At 50.9% G+C, this 15,642-nt stretch overlaps 1 protein-coding gene across 6 annotated transcripts in view; it reads left to right on the forward strand.

Moving 5' to 3' along the window:
* Nucleotides 1-15,642, forward strand: part of DAG1 (dystroglycan 1) — a 115,955-nt gene that overhangs the window by 71,751 nt on the left and 28,562 nt on the right. For all 6 annotated transcript variants that reach the window (XM_037904104.2, XM_043550949.1, XM_037904101.2 and 3 more), the window contains one exon: nucleotides 11,669-12,060. In XM_037904104.2, coding sequence (XP_037760032.1) covers nucleotides 11,779-12,060 — 282 coding nt within the window. In that variant the 5' untranslated portion in view covers nucleotides 11,669-11,778. The remainder of the gene's footprint in view (nucleotides 1-11,668; nucleotides 12,061-15,642) is intronic.

Below are 15,642 nucleotides of genomic sequence, written 5' to 3' on the forward strand. Positions count from 1 at the left end.
ATTCATACTGGTTTAGAACTTGTTTACCACCTGTAAATTGATAGGGTCAAAGGAAATGGATACAAGTCACACTTAAATTGATTTAAGAATGTTCACACACACAGCCACACCGATTTAACAACATCAGTTTAAAATAGTATCTTTAGTTAAACAGGTGCAACAGCGTAGACCCACCCTAAGTGACTTGGCCACTGTTGCCTATGTGGCAAGCCTATTGAGGAGTTGAGAATACAACCCAGGAGTCCTGTCTCCAGTCCCTTGCGCTAGATGCTAGAAATACTTCCTGTAGCTCACAGCGTATGTGCAGTATTCTGCATGCCTGCCTTCCCCTGGGCACTGGGAAATGAGACCATAACACTGCTGGCTCCCCAATTACTTCATGACCCAATTTGAAATTGCCCTCCCCCTCCTCCTCCTTTTTTTTTTTTTTTTTAAAAAAGAACAGCAGACTTGCACTTGTCTACACTAGAAAGGATTTGCTGGGATATGCATACCTAGTGGAGATGCAGTTATAGTCTTTTGCCAGTATCAGCTACATCTACACTAGGCTTTTGCCAGCAAAGCTATAGAAGTTGGGGGTGTGATTTGTTTTTTTTCATACTCCTAACTGACATAGCCATGCTGGTAAAACTGAAGTATAGACCAGGCCTTCCTCTCCTCCTGGCCTCCACTCTGCCCACTCATAGTTTTACCACTGTGGGTGCAAGAGCCTTCTCCTGTGCCGCACGCTGCATCTAGCATAGCCTTCCCTTCTGTCTAGTTTATTGGCTCTCTACCTTCTTCTAAACATCACCTGAAAACATCTTCCCTTCCCTTGCCTTTGCCTTTTGATTCTCTTTATTAGAAGGAAAGCTCCAGTGTTTCTATTTCAGAATTAACTTGTATCAAGCAGGATCAGTGACGTATGAGGCATCCTTACAACAGAGAAACTTACTGGCCAGAAGTATATTTCTTGCTATGTGGGCACTGTTGATTATTTTCATCAAGGCTTGCATGTGCCTCCAAGCCAGAAAGTCTGTATCCTTCAGTCCTAACTTAGAATTTGTGGTGTTTTTAGAGCTGTTGTATGAATAGTTCTCATACCCAAATTACGTTGTATTTTCATATTTGAATCTCATAGTTGTTACTGTCATGATGGGGGGAGGGATAGCTCAGTGGTTTGAGCATTGGCCTGCTAAACCAGGGTTGTGAGTTCTAATCCTTGAGGGGACCATTTAGGGATCTGGGGCAAAAATTGGGGATTGGTCCTGCTTTGAGCAGGGGGTTGGACTAGATGACCTCCTGAGGTCCCTTCCAACCCTGATATTCTGTGATTCTATGTACTTTAATACTTGCCTCTGCTTGCCATCCTTTAAAAAATTATTTTTAAAGTCAAGTTAAATATAATATTTCAGTTTAACTTTTCCCTTTTGTTACTAGACAGAACCCAGGCGTTCTTGTGCACTGTCTGGCAATAGAATAGACATTCACATTAACTCAAAACTAGATTTAACTGAGCACTTTTAAAGAAATATGTGCCGAAAATGGCCTCACACAGTATTCTGAGCCCAGTGCTATTCCTGTTGAGTTCTGTGCAGAATGAGTTTTTCTCTGTCATTTCTCTACTTCCTGCAAGTTGGCAGGAAAATGATGGCCTCCGTGGAATAAGCTTAGTGCCCACAGTTGAGAGGTATCTAAATATTTGTGTGTACTGTTTGGCTTATTTATCTGCCTAGACTAAGTCTGGGAGGAGAATAGCAGTGTTTTGTCATTAACTCACAGCATTTGAGGATACAGTCCCTGTGAAAGATATTACACACAGTTGCGGTGTGGGAATAGCAGTGAAAGCTGATAGACTATTGTGATCAGGATTTGGAAAATGTACCCAAAGCCTCACATGTACCCAAAATGTTTCACCAAGCCACAATACAGCAGTGTTCCAACCAATACCCCTTTTCCTTGGTCTGTGTTAGGCAAGAAATTTCCTGCTGCTTTGGCCCAAAGACCCCAGCCTTCTCTTGGCTGACATTTATGCTCCCATCCCACCAGCAAAGAGCCGAGGTGAACGGCGCTGTCTCTCTGCAGACTCAGGAAGACTTGGCTTCAGTACACACTTGGTCCCGTTGGGAAGGTTTCTTCAGCTTTCAGAGCTAGACACGTAGGTGCCGACTTCCCCTCTGCCCGATGGGATGCTCACCTCTTCCTGCCCCGCCCTTGCCCCACCTGCATTCCACCCCTTCCCCGAAGTCCCCACCCTGCCTTTTCCCACCCCCTTCCTGCCCCCATTCCACCCTCTTCCCTCACATCCCCACCCCTGCCCTGCTCTTCTCCGCCTCCTCCCCTGAGCACACTGTGTCCCTGCTCCTCCTGCTTCCTCCTGGAAAGTCCTAAGCGCTGCCAAACAGCTGTCAGGCAGCCGAGGGAAGGTGGGGGGATGGGAAGCGCTGGGAGGGACGGGGAGGAGCGGGGGGGACGCAGCGCGCTCAGGGGAGGTTGGAGAAGGAGGCGAGGAGATGGGAGCTTGGCTGCCAGTGGGTGCAGAGAACCCACTAATTTTTCCCCGTGGGTGCTCCAGCTCTGGAACACCCACAGAGTCCGTGCCTATGGCTAGACGTGCAGCCGTTCTCAGTGGAAAGGTGAGGTTCTGTAGAAATTGATGGCAGTGCAGGGGGGAGTTTCCTTCGTCCCCTGGGCAAATGGACTTCTCAATCCCTGGTTGTGGTGATTTACATCCTCGCTGCTTCTTGGTTAAACCTGAGCAGAGCTTGTTCAGCCAGGCTGCTGCTGTCCTTCACAGGGATGTAGAATCCAGACAGTTTGTTAGGGATGGTTTCAGGGCCAACCTGTAAGTCAACTCAGCCCTTCCAGTTGCGGAGTTTTGAGCTGCTGATTCCTTTTATGTGTGACCACTTCCTCTGTCAGTCACATATTCGCATGAAGCTGATGCTGCTAGCGTGCCGTGTGCAGAATGTTAGGCATAGAAGGTAGTGATTTAGAGTTTGTGACTGGGTTTCACGTAAGCAGCAAGGGGTTCCAGTAACTGCCTGTTTCCCTGTCTGGGACATGTCATTTAAGCAGGGATAGTAATTTCTCTTTCTAGATTGTTCCCACAGTCAGATTTTCCTGTTGCTGGCAATGGATGTGCTAGAATCGAGCAGTGTGAAATGAGTAAAGTATGGTTTGACCAGGGAAGAGATTGTGAAAATGGCACTTTGTTACTGCATATATCTGCTGAGCTTGATGCTAGGTGTGTACTCATCAGCACTGCAGAGCCAACGCAGCTGTGGAAGAGTACATTGAAATCCAGTATGGGAGGCAAATGAAGCAGGCAGAGCACAGCTTGGCTGGCAGGATCCAGGCTGAGCTTGCAATGATTGGAGACAACAAATTATGGTTTAACTTGTAAACTCAGCCAGTTCACTGTGGTCAGTTTGGGGTGGCAGAATTCTTGAGCTCCCAGCTGCCACTGCGCTTCGAGCGTGAGTATCCTAATTCTTGTGGTACTGGACTCCACTATGATTCCACTCTGCTGATCTTTGAAGCCAGAGGAATGAAACAACCCAGAAGAATGCAGAGCGTAGGCCAGTGGGTATTAGTGCACCTGACCCTGGGGGAGCTGCCATCCACATGGATTCCTGGTAGTCTGTGTGTGGCATAAGACCAAGATTGTCAAACTAAGCTGTTCTGACTATTCTAGGAAAGGGATGTCTGCCAGGGTCCTCTAGTGGAGCCCCGGAGGGCTGCTCTTCACAGACACAAGAGCTTCTCCCTTGAGCCACTGCTCAGGCCATTTCACAGGAGTTCTGGTAGTAGGCTACATGTAATGCTTTTTAGCCAGTGTGTGTGGGGTAACTAGGAATTCTGGCACCTCCAGACTTCAGTATAGAACTGATCCCAACTGCAGTCGCTGTTACTCAGAGCGGAGAATTCAGATCCAGTCTCCTGGGGGTGCTGCTTCTTGAGCTCAGTGACGTGAATCTGCTGACAGCTATCAGTTATTGTGACCCACTTATGTGAATTCTGCACCTGGGCAAATGGCATGAGTGCAGTGCTGGAGCTGGCCTGTCACCCTCTGGGTCTTGCAGGAACAGCCATGTAGTCAGTAGCAAGGGAAGGGGCTCTTGGGGCAGCTCTGGCCTTAGCCCTGCTCTGCACGGGGGTGGGTAGGTCGACCTAGCATAAGGAGCTCAAGGCTGTGACAAACTTAAAGCTACCACGCTAGCTTATTGCTAGGGCTGTGGGAACCACTCCCAATGCAATGTATTGATTGTACTGAGTACTGCAGCAAGGCAAATTAGTGGAAACTAGTCTGGTTCAGACCCTGTGTGGACAGGGCCTCGGGCTGACTCAAACCATTCTACAGCCGTGAGCGTGCATTTACGTGGTAGCCTGACAGCAGTTCTGCTCTCTAGCTTGTCATACTGCTGCAGAGCACAGGGCTCTTTGTATCTGTGTCAAATGAGATGTGGGTTGAGGCAGCGGGCTCGCGTGCACATGAGCTGGAATGGTTTTGCAGTAGTGTCTGTTGACCCGCTTATGCGTCATCTGCATGTCTGTGTCCGAGGCTATAGGAGGCCATGCAGTTCAACACCACTCTAGTTCCTCTTATCGTCGCATGGCCAGAGTCGGAACACCTGTTCCTTGGTGCTCTTAGCTCTGCTAATTCCCAGAAGGAGCATAAGGCTAAAGACTGCTTTGAGCTGCAGGTACCTCCTACCGCTACGGTTGTTGGTCCAAAACCGTCAGCGCCACTGGGCCCTTCCAGACTGTCATGCCCGGTTCTCTGCATGCCAGCTCACCTGATACAGCTGATGCCCACGGCAAAGCTGATGCTCCCATACGCCAGTTCACCGCCTCACTCTAGCCCTCTGGACACTTTGCTGCTTTCCACTATGGCAGATGAACCTCTCCTACTCCTCCCAGAGTGGCGCACTTCTTCCACGCAGGCACTGCCGTTGATGACGGTTCTGCCTCTGCCTGACCTATCCTCTGAGTCTGAGTGGTTTTCCAAGCCAGACCCCTCCTTGACATCTGCGCTCTCTCACAGTCTGTTTCCCTGGCAAAACTCAACCTATCCACCTGCGTATGAACCAGAGCCATAGCTCATTCCCCCTGGGGCCCGCTGATGCCCAGTGCTTGGCCCCACTGGCCTCCCTATGACTCTGCCAGGACCATGGGGTGCTGCTGCTGCCATCTTACCAGCTGTCCCCTACCTGCACCGTGCCCCCTGCAGATATGAGGAGCCAGAAGAAGACATCTGTCCTGGGCAACGCAGTATGGGGAGGAGGTGAGCAGCCCTCAGTGGTGAAAGAACAGGTTAAGGACTATTTAGAAAAGCTGGACATGCACAAGTCCATGGAGCCAAATCTAATGCACCTGAGGGTACTGAGGGAGTTGGCTGATGTTATTGCAGAGCCATTGGCCATTATCTTTGAAAATTCGTGGCGATCGGGGGAGGTCCTGCACGATTGGAAAAAGGCAAATATAGTGTCCATCTTTAAAAAAGGAGAACCTGGGGAACTACAGACCGGTCAGCCGCACCTCAGTCCCTGGAAAAATCATGGAGCAGGTCCTCAAGGAAACCATTTTGAAGCACTTAGAGGAGAGGAAGGTGGTCAGAAACAGTCAGCATGGATTCACCAAGGGCAGGTCATGCCTGACCAACCTGATTGCCTTCTATGATGAAATAACTGGCTCTGTGAATATGGGGAAAGCAGTGGACGTGATATATCTTGACTTTAGCAAAGCTTTTGATACGGTCTCCCACAGTATTCTTGCCAGCAAGTTAAAGTATGGATTGGATGGACTATAAGGTGGACAGATTGTCAGGCTAAGCGGGTAATGATCAATGGCTCGATGTCTAGTTGGCAGCCGGTATCAAGCAGAATGCCCCAGGTGTCTGTCCTGGGGCTGGCTTTGTTCAACATCTTCATTCCAACCCTAATCTTCAATGATTCTGTGGTCATCATGCAGCTAGCACTGCCAGAAACACCAGTCCCCACCAGAGCCTCATCATCTCAGATGAGGCATTAATTCCACCTCCCCTCTCCCCTCTGGACAACCATAACCAGTACCACAACCTACTTTGGCATGTAGCAAAGGCTCTCGAGCTCATGGTAGAAGAAGTCCAGGATCCACAAAACCAGTCCTGGATATTTTCCAACCACTGGGGCCCTCCCATACTGCCCTCCCTATCCACACGGCCATCCTACAACTGGCAGAGTTGGTCTGACACACTCTGGCCTCCTGTTCCCCTACTCTGAAGCACCTTGGGTAGCAGTATTTTGTCCCATCCTAGGGTATGGACTTCCTGCTCTCATACACCTGCCCCATAACTCCTTTGTGGTGCACGCAGCGACTGAACGGGCTCAACAGCAACACCTTAAGGCCACACTACACCCCTGCATAGGGTGGCAAAGAAGCTGGACCGTTTAGGGCAAAAGGTTTATTTCTGTAGGACTTCAGTTCCGTATTGCCAGTTACGAGGCCCTCTTGACAGAGTACAGTTTGTTCATATACCTGAAGCTTATTGACTCTCAGACCTTTCTCTGAGCGGACAAACAGGATCTCCAGGCAATCCTGGATGAAGGCAAACTGGTCACCAAGGTGACCCTCCAGATAGTGGTTGGTGCTACTGACACTGTGTCCTGCTTCCTAGCAACCAGTGTCCTTCTCTGCCAAGACTCCTGACTTCAATCCTCCGGATTTCCTAAGGAGGTCCAGATCACTCTCAAGGACCTTCCCTTTGACAATCAGAAACGCTTCAGCGACAAGATGCACGGATCCCCCCACTCCCTCGAGGATTCCCACATCATACTATCTGCGCTTGGTATCTCTGCCCTGATCTGCAGGCAGCAACAGTCATCCTTGGCCACTGTGCCCTACCAGCCCTATTTTCAATGACAGCAGGAGCAGTCTTGCCAGTGTCCATGCACTCAACGACCCCATTACCCCACCACTACTACTTCTGCTCCCTCAACTCTTCCACAGCGTCACTCCAAATGGCCATTTGACTCTTCCATTGAGACCCACCAACATCCTCCCATGCCAACCCTGGTCATCCTTGGGGGCATCTCACCCTGTTTGCCCACACTTGGGGCAAGATCACCACCGATTGCTGGGCACTGGACATCATTCACTGGAGTACTCAATAGAGTTCCTCTCATTCCCCCCTCATCACCCACCCCATGGTGACGTGGAGATCCCTCTCATTGCGACCGGAAACTTCTCCATTTTACAGTGAGACACTCCCATTATCAGTTCTGGGTCCTCCCCTTCGGTATCACCACCCCTCCCTGTGTGTTCACAAAAGTTTTCACCGTTGTTGCAGCCCACATGCAACACTTCAGCCACTCGGTGTTTCCCTACCTGGATGATTTGGCTCCTCATTGTGACATCCATGCACCTGCCTCCTTTCCACTATCTAGACCCTTCGATCTCCTCACCAGCCTGGGTGTCTATATCAACAAGGAAAAGTTAGTCCTCATCCCTGTCCAAGAGATCACCTTTATTTGGGTGTGCCGGGACTCTATCGTAGGCCGCACTTTCCTCCTGATGGACCTCTTTGCCACCCTCACCTCTCATGACGCCACTACGCCACAATCCACACACACCTATCCACCAATGCCTTTCCCTCCATGGCCACATTGTGGTCTGCACCTCTGTAACGCCCCAGGCACACCTCTGTATGCAGTGCCCTCAACTTTGGCTCCAGTCAATCTACAGACCTCAGACAGATTGCTTGGACAAACCAGTCCCGCTTCCCCGATTTGTCCTGGCTTCCTTCAAGTGGTGGTCCGATCCATCCAACATCTTGGTCAGCATTCCATTCACCCTTCCTGCTCCACTCTCACCACAGACACCTCCCTCAGAGGGTGGGATGTCCATCTGGATGGTCACACGACTGAGGGCCTCTGCACACCACAAGAGGTGAGGATGCACATCAACTTCCTGGAACTCCAAGCTGTCTGCTTTGTCTCCCCCTCATAAGATCACGGCACTTTCATTTGCTGTCAGACATGTCAGCAGTTGTGTATATCAACAAGCAAGGCGGCACCAGGTTACCCTCTCTGTGCGGAGGCTGTCCACCTCTGGAACTGCTTCATCTAGAACGGGGTCCCGTGGCACACCATGCACCTTCCAGGCACCAGCAACTTCTTGGCAGACACGCTCTTGTATGCCAGGGGTGGCCAAACTGAGCCTGAGAAGGAGCCAAAATTTACTAATGTACATTGCCAAAGAGCCCCAGTAATACGTCAGCAGCCCCACATCAGCTCCCCACCACCACCACTTCCAGCGCTTCCTGCCCACTGGCAGCCCTGCCAATCAGCACCTCCCTCTCCCTCCTCTCACCTCCCAATCAGCTGTTTCGTGGCTTGCAGGAGGGGAGGGGAGAGAGGGAGGAGCAAGGGCATGGCAGGATCTGAGGAGGGGGCTGGAAGGGGTGGAGTGGGGGCAGGGCCTGTGGCAGAGCCAGGGGTTGAGCAGTGAGTACCCCCTGGCACACTGGAAAGTTGACACCTGTAGCTCCAGCCCCGGAGTCGGTGCCTATACAAGGAGCCACCCCTGTTCTATGCAAATCACGAGTGGGAGCTCCATGATCCCACACTTCACTCCGTCTTCCACCGGTGGGGGACCCCGTGCTGGAACTTCTTCACAACCAACGAGAACCAAAAACTCCTCCTCTTCTGCTCCAGACAGGTCCTCTGGACTAGCTTACAAAGCGATGCTCTTCTCCTGCCATGGACTGTTGAAGTCTGCTATGCCTTCCCACCCATTCCTCTGCTCCCACAAATCCTCCACAAGGTGCAACAGGATCAAGCAACATTCATCGCGATAGCCACCTTTTGGCCTCATCAGTGTTGGTTCACTGACCTCCTCCATCTTGCCGCTCTCCCTCTGATCTGCCTTCCCACCCACCTGGATCTCTTCACCTAGGTGCAGCAACGCTTGCAGCACCCCAACCCGGGCCTGCTCCACCTTACAGCTTGGTGTTTGGATAGGGCTCATATATAGACAGAACGTGCTCCACCCTGGTGCATGACCTCCTCATGCACAGCAGGCCAAGTGAAGCGGGCGCATTTCACCATCCAGGCACACCACCACCATTATCCACTGGAGACTCTCTCTACTCCCATTCTCCTGGACTACATTCTCCATCTTAAGTGTCGGACCTCATTCACTCATCCATATGGGTCCACCTGGCGATGCTCAGTGCCTTCCTCCCCACCATGGATGGTTCCTCCACCTTCACTCACCTGACCACCATTCGCTTCCTTCAAGGCTTGCTCATTGCCTTTCCACCAGTATGGAACCCCTACCCCATCTTGGGACCTAAATATAATCCTCTCTGCCCTCACTAAACCGCCCTTTGAAGATCATCTTGATGGCCATCACTTTGGTGCAGCGCATTAGCGACCTGGTGGCTCTGATAGCTGACCCCCCCCCCCCCCCCCCCCCCCACAATATGCATCTTCCATAAAGTTTCCCTGCACCTGCACCACAAGTTTCTCCCCGTTCCACCTCAACCAAAGCATCCACCTTCCAATCTTCTACCCAAACCGCACACCACCTCCAGAACAAAAACACTGCATTCTCTCAATTTCCAATGCAACCATGCCTTCCAGGCTTCGCCCAGGCTCTTCGTCACGATTGCCAGGGCCTCTGTTCACAACACATCTCTAAATGGATCTCCCATTTCATTGCGGATTGCTATGCTCTCTCCTCCGCCTCCTGGAGTCCTGGCTCACTCCACGCAGGCACAGGCCGCCTTGTTGGCCTACTTTGCGGACGTGCCTTAGCAGAACGTTTGCAAGGCAGCGACATGGACCTGGGTCCACACCTTTACCGCTCGCTGCGCCATTCCTGGGGATGCGTCTGTCGGCCGAGCTGTCCTGCCGACTGACTTCACGCAAGTCCACGCACCCACCTCCACGCTGAGCGCTGCTCACTACTCACCCACATCTGGCCTCCATGTAGGGACCATCACTCAAAGAAGTTCTTTGAGATGTGTGGTCCCTATTTGGTTCCAGTACCTGCCCTCCATCTTCTCTGCTGTGGATTCCATTGCTTGCGAGTAAGAGAACTGGAGCATCGTTAACCGCATGGCCTCTTATAGCCTCGGACACAAACATGCAGGTGGCTCACATAGAGATCAAGAACACTACTAGAAAATCTCTCTGGCGCATGGCACGCATGCACACGCATGTCTGGAATCCAAATAGGGACTATACGTCTCAAAGAACCTCCAGTTACAGTAAGTAACTTCTTCTCGGGTTTGTCAGGAGGGCTGACGTCAAATGGCACAGCTGGAGTAGATTCACTGATAACTTACAGGCTGTGCTCAGATCTGGCAGTCACAAAGACCTGCAGCTTGTCTCGGAATGGCTGTGAGGTGCTCCTCCCTGGATCGAGAAAGGGATGCTGGAGCCCCTGTCAGCTGCTTAGCCCTGAAGAAAGCCTCATCCCTTAGCAGTATCTCACAGTGCTAAGCAGCTTCCCCTTGAACCATTGTATCCTGACTCTTGGCCTCCTAGCCCAGCATAGAGCACTGCCCAATCCGGCATCAGGGGATGGGGGAGCCTGCTTCTTCTTGTGACACCTTGCGGTAAAGACTCCCAAGGGCTTCCTGAGGGAAGAAGCTGTAACACAACACGAGTGCAGTGGAGAAACTTATTGGATAGACACAGTTCGTGGCAGGAGCAGCCATGGCATGGGGAGCTGCATTGGAGATCTCTATCACTTTGGGCCTACACAAGCTCTGAGCACTAAGGGGAAGGGGGGAGGGAATGGAAGGAAGAGGGGAGCAAAAGATGGGAGTTGGGGCACCAAAGAGGAGAGAAGGGAACACAAAGGTGGAGGGAGAAAGAACAAGCTGCTAAATAAGAGACATTGAAGGCAAGTCTGTGTGAACAAGGAATGGATAGCACCTGATCCTTGCACAGCGCTGGAAAGGAGCAGTGGTGCCCACCCTATGTGGGAGGGGGGCAGGACAGCATACGGGGAGGAGTGGAGTGGGGACTGGTGGGTATGATAGGGAGGGGAGCATCCTGCATGTGTAGGGAGGGTGTTGGGGGGCCCAGTGCATGCTTATTGCCCCACACCAGATTTGGCAGTGCATTGCTAGCCAAGAGGGTCCATTCTGAACACATGCCCAACTCTGAAAGCTAGAGTTGAGGGCGGGTCTGGTTGTGGGGGCTCATGGGCCTTCGAAGCAGAAGCATCTGTTCTGCCCCAGGCTGTCAAGGTGGCAGCTTCCTGCTCACACTGGTGTACATCTCTTCAGGGGCTTGTTCTGTGTAATTAGCATTTAAATTCATTGATATCCTAGCTTGACTGCAGCTCTCTTGGAAAGGTCACCTAGTTCCAAAGTTCTGAGACTGCATCGGTTCCTCCTGCTCACACTCCAGGGTGTTCCTCATTGAATCACTGAGCGCTCAGGCACCAGCAGTTGGTGGCTGAGAGTGGAGAGGAGGAAGGATCCTTGTTTCCATTGAGTGGCTGTACTCCAGTGTGAGCATGGGCTGCTAAAGGCTTGCTCTCCGCTGGGAATAGGCCTCTTGCATTTGCACAGCAGAGCTAAAAGGGTGGGAGGGCAGAGGCATTAGGCAAGTGGGCTTCTCGGCTATTCTTCAGTGCTCTTAAACGGGCATCTTTCATGTGCTGACCTGGCCTCTTCTTTCTCTCTCAGGTTCGGGAGACTCCCAGGATGAAGCTGCTGTGAGGAGCTTGAGGAGCCAGCACACAGGCTTTCAGGGCTCCCTTTCTGAGTGGAATACAGTATTGGAGTCTGCAAGAAAAATGACTGTGGGATTTGTACTGCTTCCCCCTCTGCTGGGGAGGACTTTGCTTACGCTGCTGCTGGTGGCTGCCTCTGTTCAATGCCATTGGCCCAGTGAACGCTCTGAACTTGCACAGGACTGGGAAAACCAGTTAGAGGCCTCCATGCATTCTGTGCTGTCAGATCTCCGTGAGACGGTCCCAGCAGTGGTGGGGATTCCAGACAGCTCTGCTGTGGTGGGACGCTCCTTCAGAGTCACCATCCCCACAGATTTAATTGCTTCTAATGGAGAAATGGTGCAGGTGAGAAATGCATCCACCTGCCTCATATCTCACAATCCCCTTCCTTGCAGTCATGCCTGTCGGAGGGACTGGGTCTGTCTCCGCGCCAGTGTGACAAATGGGTTTGAACGGATGGGTCATAGGATGGTGCTATGATTCAGACCGGGGGGGGAGGCTGTTGGATTTGGTGATAGATGGGTGGAAGAAACTTCCATTTCCCTCTTCCGGAATGTCACTGTTTATTTCTTACTGGATTGAACGCCTTCATCCTAGAGTGAAGAATAGAGGAGGTCTGGTCCCCTCTGTAGGAGCTGGTTTGGTTCAATGTCTGGTTACATTTAACCTGCGTGCACCCAGATGCTCAAGCAAGGGGCACATGAATCACTGAAGGACAGTGACCCTCAGCCTCCCATAGGCCAAGTCCTGGAATGATCCTCTGACACCATGGGGTGACTTGTTTTACCATGGGGACAAAATATTGGGCCACTGATGTGATGCCATAGCACAGACCCTGTTCTATGGCTCTGGCTCTTGACTCCATTTGACACCGTGTGTCCTCCCCTCGCCCTGTGTCCCGTGGGGAGAGCTGGGGACACTTCTCCTTGTCTGAGAGGAGCTATGATCAAACCTGTGGCTCCCAAGAGAGCCATATCTGCCTGTCCTCAAGCTTTGTGTCTATTGCCTTCAGGACTTCTAGGTGCTGTAGCTGCAAGAAATGGAAGTGTGAAAGTGACACCAGCTAGGCAAGAAAAGGAAAGTGAGAGAGACTGTCAAGGTGTCACTATTCACTACTGGTGAGGAGTCCTCTCCAGGCTGGGTGCAGGGAAGACTGCTCCTGCTCCCCAGGCTTTTCTAGATTCATTGACAGCTGGGGCTGGACCATTTCCCAGTCTAAACCTGAGAGAATTATGTGTTTGCTCTTTTTCAAGTGGTCAGAAGGGATCTGGAGGTGAGGGGGGAGGAAAATCTTGGACTTGCCAACTTCTCCTTATAGGCGGATTTGTTGTAGAGCCAGAGGACACAGATCACAGTGCTAAAGAATCTAGATCAGGAAAGTGAAGTGTGAGTAGGTCCCATTTGCACTACTAAGAGTCCTGGCCCTGATGAGTGGCAGTGATAATCTGGAGATCTAAAAGGTGCATCTGGCACATCTGGAACACCTGGATTCTGAGTCGGGTGGGGAGGAGAAAGGTGCTGGATGAGTTCCATGTTTCGAAGAGCTAGAGGACTGTCATCTGCTTTGAACTGAAGGCTGCAGCACTGTGGGGCTGATGAAACTTGCCCAGGTGGAAGTTGGACATGCCATGGTGGCCTTAGTCATGCTGCCTGCTCTCTTCATATGACCACTGCCATGTGAAAGCCTGGTTCTTGGCTGCTTAGTACCCAAACTCCAGGGAGTCTGGGGAGCTGCGGGTGCTCAGCAAATTGACAACTAGCATCATCTGTTTTATCAACAAAAATACAAGTGCAGGACAACTGTCAACTTTGGATTTTTGTCTCTAAATGCACAGACTCCTGCTGATCAAATTCCCAGGCTTCCCAGTGCAGCCCAAGGTGTGAGCTGTGCTCTAGGAACCCCTATCTGTCTGAGAAACCGCTTCCTGACCAGTGTCTCATACTGGCTGCTTTACCGAAGTGCACACCCTCTTTAGCTAGGACTGCACAGCAGGGCTCTGACCCGGTGTTCTTGGAGGAACACGTGTAGGATTGGGGGTAACACTGACCATGTGAGGGTGGGGGTGTGGCAGGTTTGGGAGAACACTGGGCACACGTGCTTGGGATTCAGGGGTATGTAGAGCATGCAGGGGTGATTGAACCTGCACGGAAGCACTAAGGGGTTCCGTAGCTGGATGTTGTAATGCTTCCCTGCCTCCCAGGGAAAGTGCTTCCAGCTCCTCAGCTGGAAAGTGCTGGAGGAGGGTTACTATGCTGTGGTGCAGTGAAGCCTGAGTGGTTTTCAGGTGTCAGAGGGACTAGTCTAAACACAGAAGTTGCACTTCAACTTAAATTGATTTTAAAATCAGACTTAGGCCTTGTCTCTGTGAGACTTTCATGGGTTTACCCTACATTGGTTTAATACAGATCTCTGCGCTGGTAAGGATGCATCCATACTTACTGAGTGTGGAGGGCTTCCTTCCAAAGGACTCCACATAGGAGAGGGGATTCCTTATGGAAGACATAGGTAGGCAACTTTAGGTGTGAGAGGACATCAGCAGTTTCCACTTGTTTTGCCGGGGTGATTTTGGCCTGGGCAGATTCCCTATCTGAATCCATCTCTCGTAGAAGTTAGGAAATCCTGTGGGCTAGGTGGGCCTGAAAGAACTCTGGCATTTATTTGCTGTTGCATCTCATGCAACCCTAGACAATTTGTGCTGCTCAGCTGGAGCTTTCAGCAAACCAATGTTTGTCGCAGTTACGGACTCAGACAAGCCAAGCCCTTCGTAGCCAGTACATAGGGAGCTCAAGCCCTAATTAAAATCAGGCAAAAATAGCCATTAAACATCTCCCAGTTGTGGCAGTAAAGCAGATCAGAAAGACAATGACCTATACTCCTGCTCTTCCTGGTCTCCAGGAGGTCAGAAATGATATGCTGGACCTAACAAGCTCCTCAAAGCCACAAAAAGAAAAGGAGTACTTGTGGCACCTTAGAGACTAACAAATTTATTTGAGCATAAGCTTTCGTGAGCTACAGCTCACTTCATCAGATGCATACAGTGGAAAACACAGTATGCATCCAATGAAGTGAGCTGTAGCTCACGAAAGCTTATGCTCAAATAAATTTGTTAGCCTCTAAGGTGCCACAAGTACTCCTTTTCTTTTTGCGGATACAGACTAACACGGCTGCTACTCTGAAACCTGTCAAAGCCACAGTTCAAGATGGAGACATTTAAAGCCTACCCTAGTAGCTAACTCCCAAGGGGTTTTCTCTCCTGTAGATCAAAATGAGGCATGTTGCCACATCCCTATGTAATAGTTCTTTGAATAGTCCATAGCTGTGTTTGTTGTGGTCAGTACTTCCACTGTTCCTACACTTTGGGCTACTGTACTTGGTCAGTACTGTGGTCAGTACTTCCACTATTCCTACACTTCCACTGTTCCAGCAGCACTCACAGGAAGAAGTTCACATTAACCTCTTCCTCCTGTCATCGCACCAAGCTGCTCTCATGTGCTGTCTGTTGTTGAGGTCACTCTCTGCTGATGGGTGAAGATCAATAGAACTGCAGGCTGCAGAATTTCTGAACTGGAAAGAATCTGTGACTTCCAGGCATGGGTCTAGAGGGCTGGGAGCACATTACCAGCAGAAGGGTGATCAAGGAAACATTGTCACACGGAGGAGAGCACAGCATCAGCTGGCTGGAGCAGAATGACATGTGACATGGTCTCAAAGCACAGACTCCCCTGAATGCACCAAGAGTGTCCTAGTAATGATGAGCATCACATCCACCACGATGAGTATTAAATGAGGGGACCTGATCCCCTTCCTTACAAGTCTCTTACTTTCCTAGGCAGGAGAGTGTCTCATGCCTGTGTGCACTTCATACTAAAGGAGAGCTAAGCACTGGAGCAGACTAACAGGACACTAATAGAGCTGGCTGAGCAGGA

Source organism: Chelonia mydas, chromosome 7 (genome assembly GCF_015237465.2).
Source record: "Chelonia mydas isolate rCheMyd1 chromosome 7, rCheMyd1.pri.v2, whole genome shotgun sequence".
NCBI classification, from domain to species: domain Eukaryota; kingdom Metazoa; phylum Chordata; order Testudines; family Cheloniidae; genus Chelonia; species Chelonia mydas.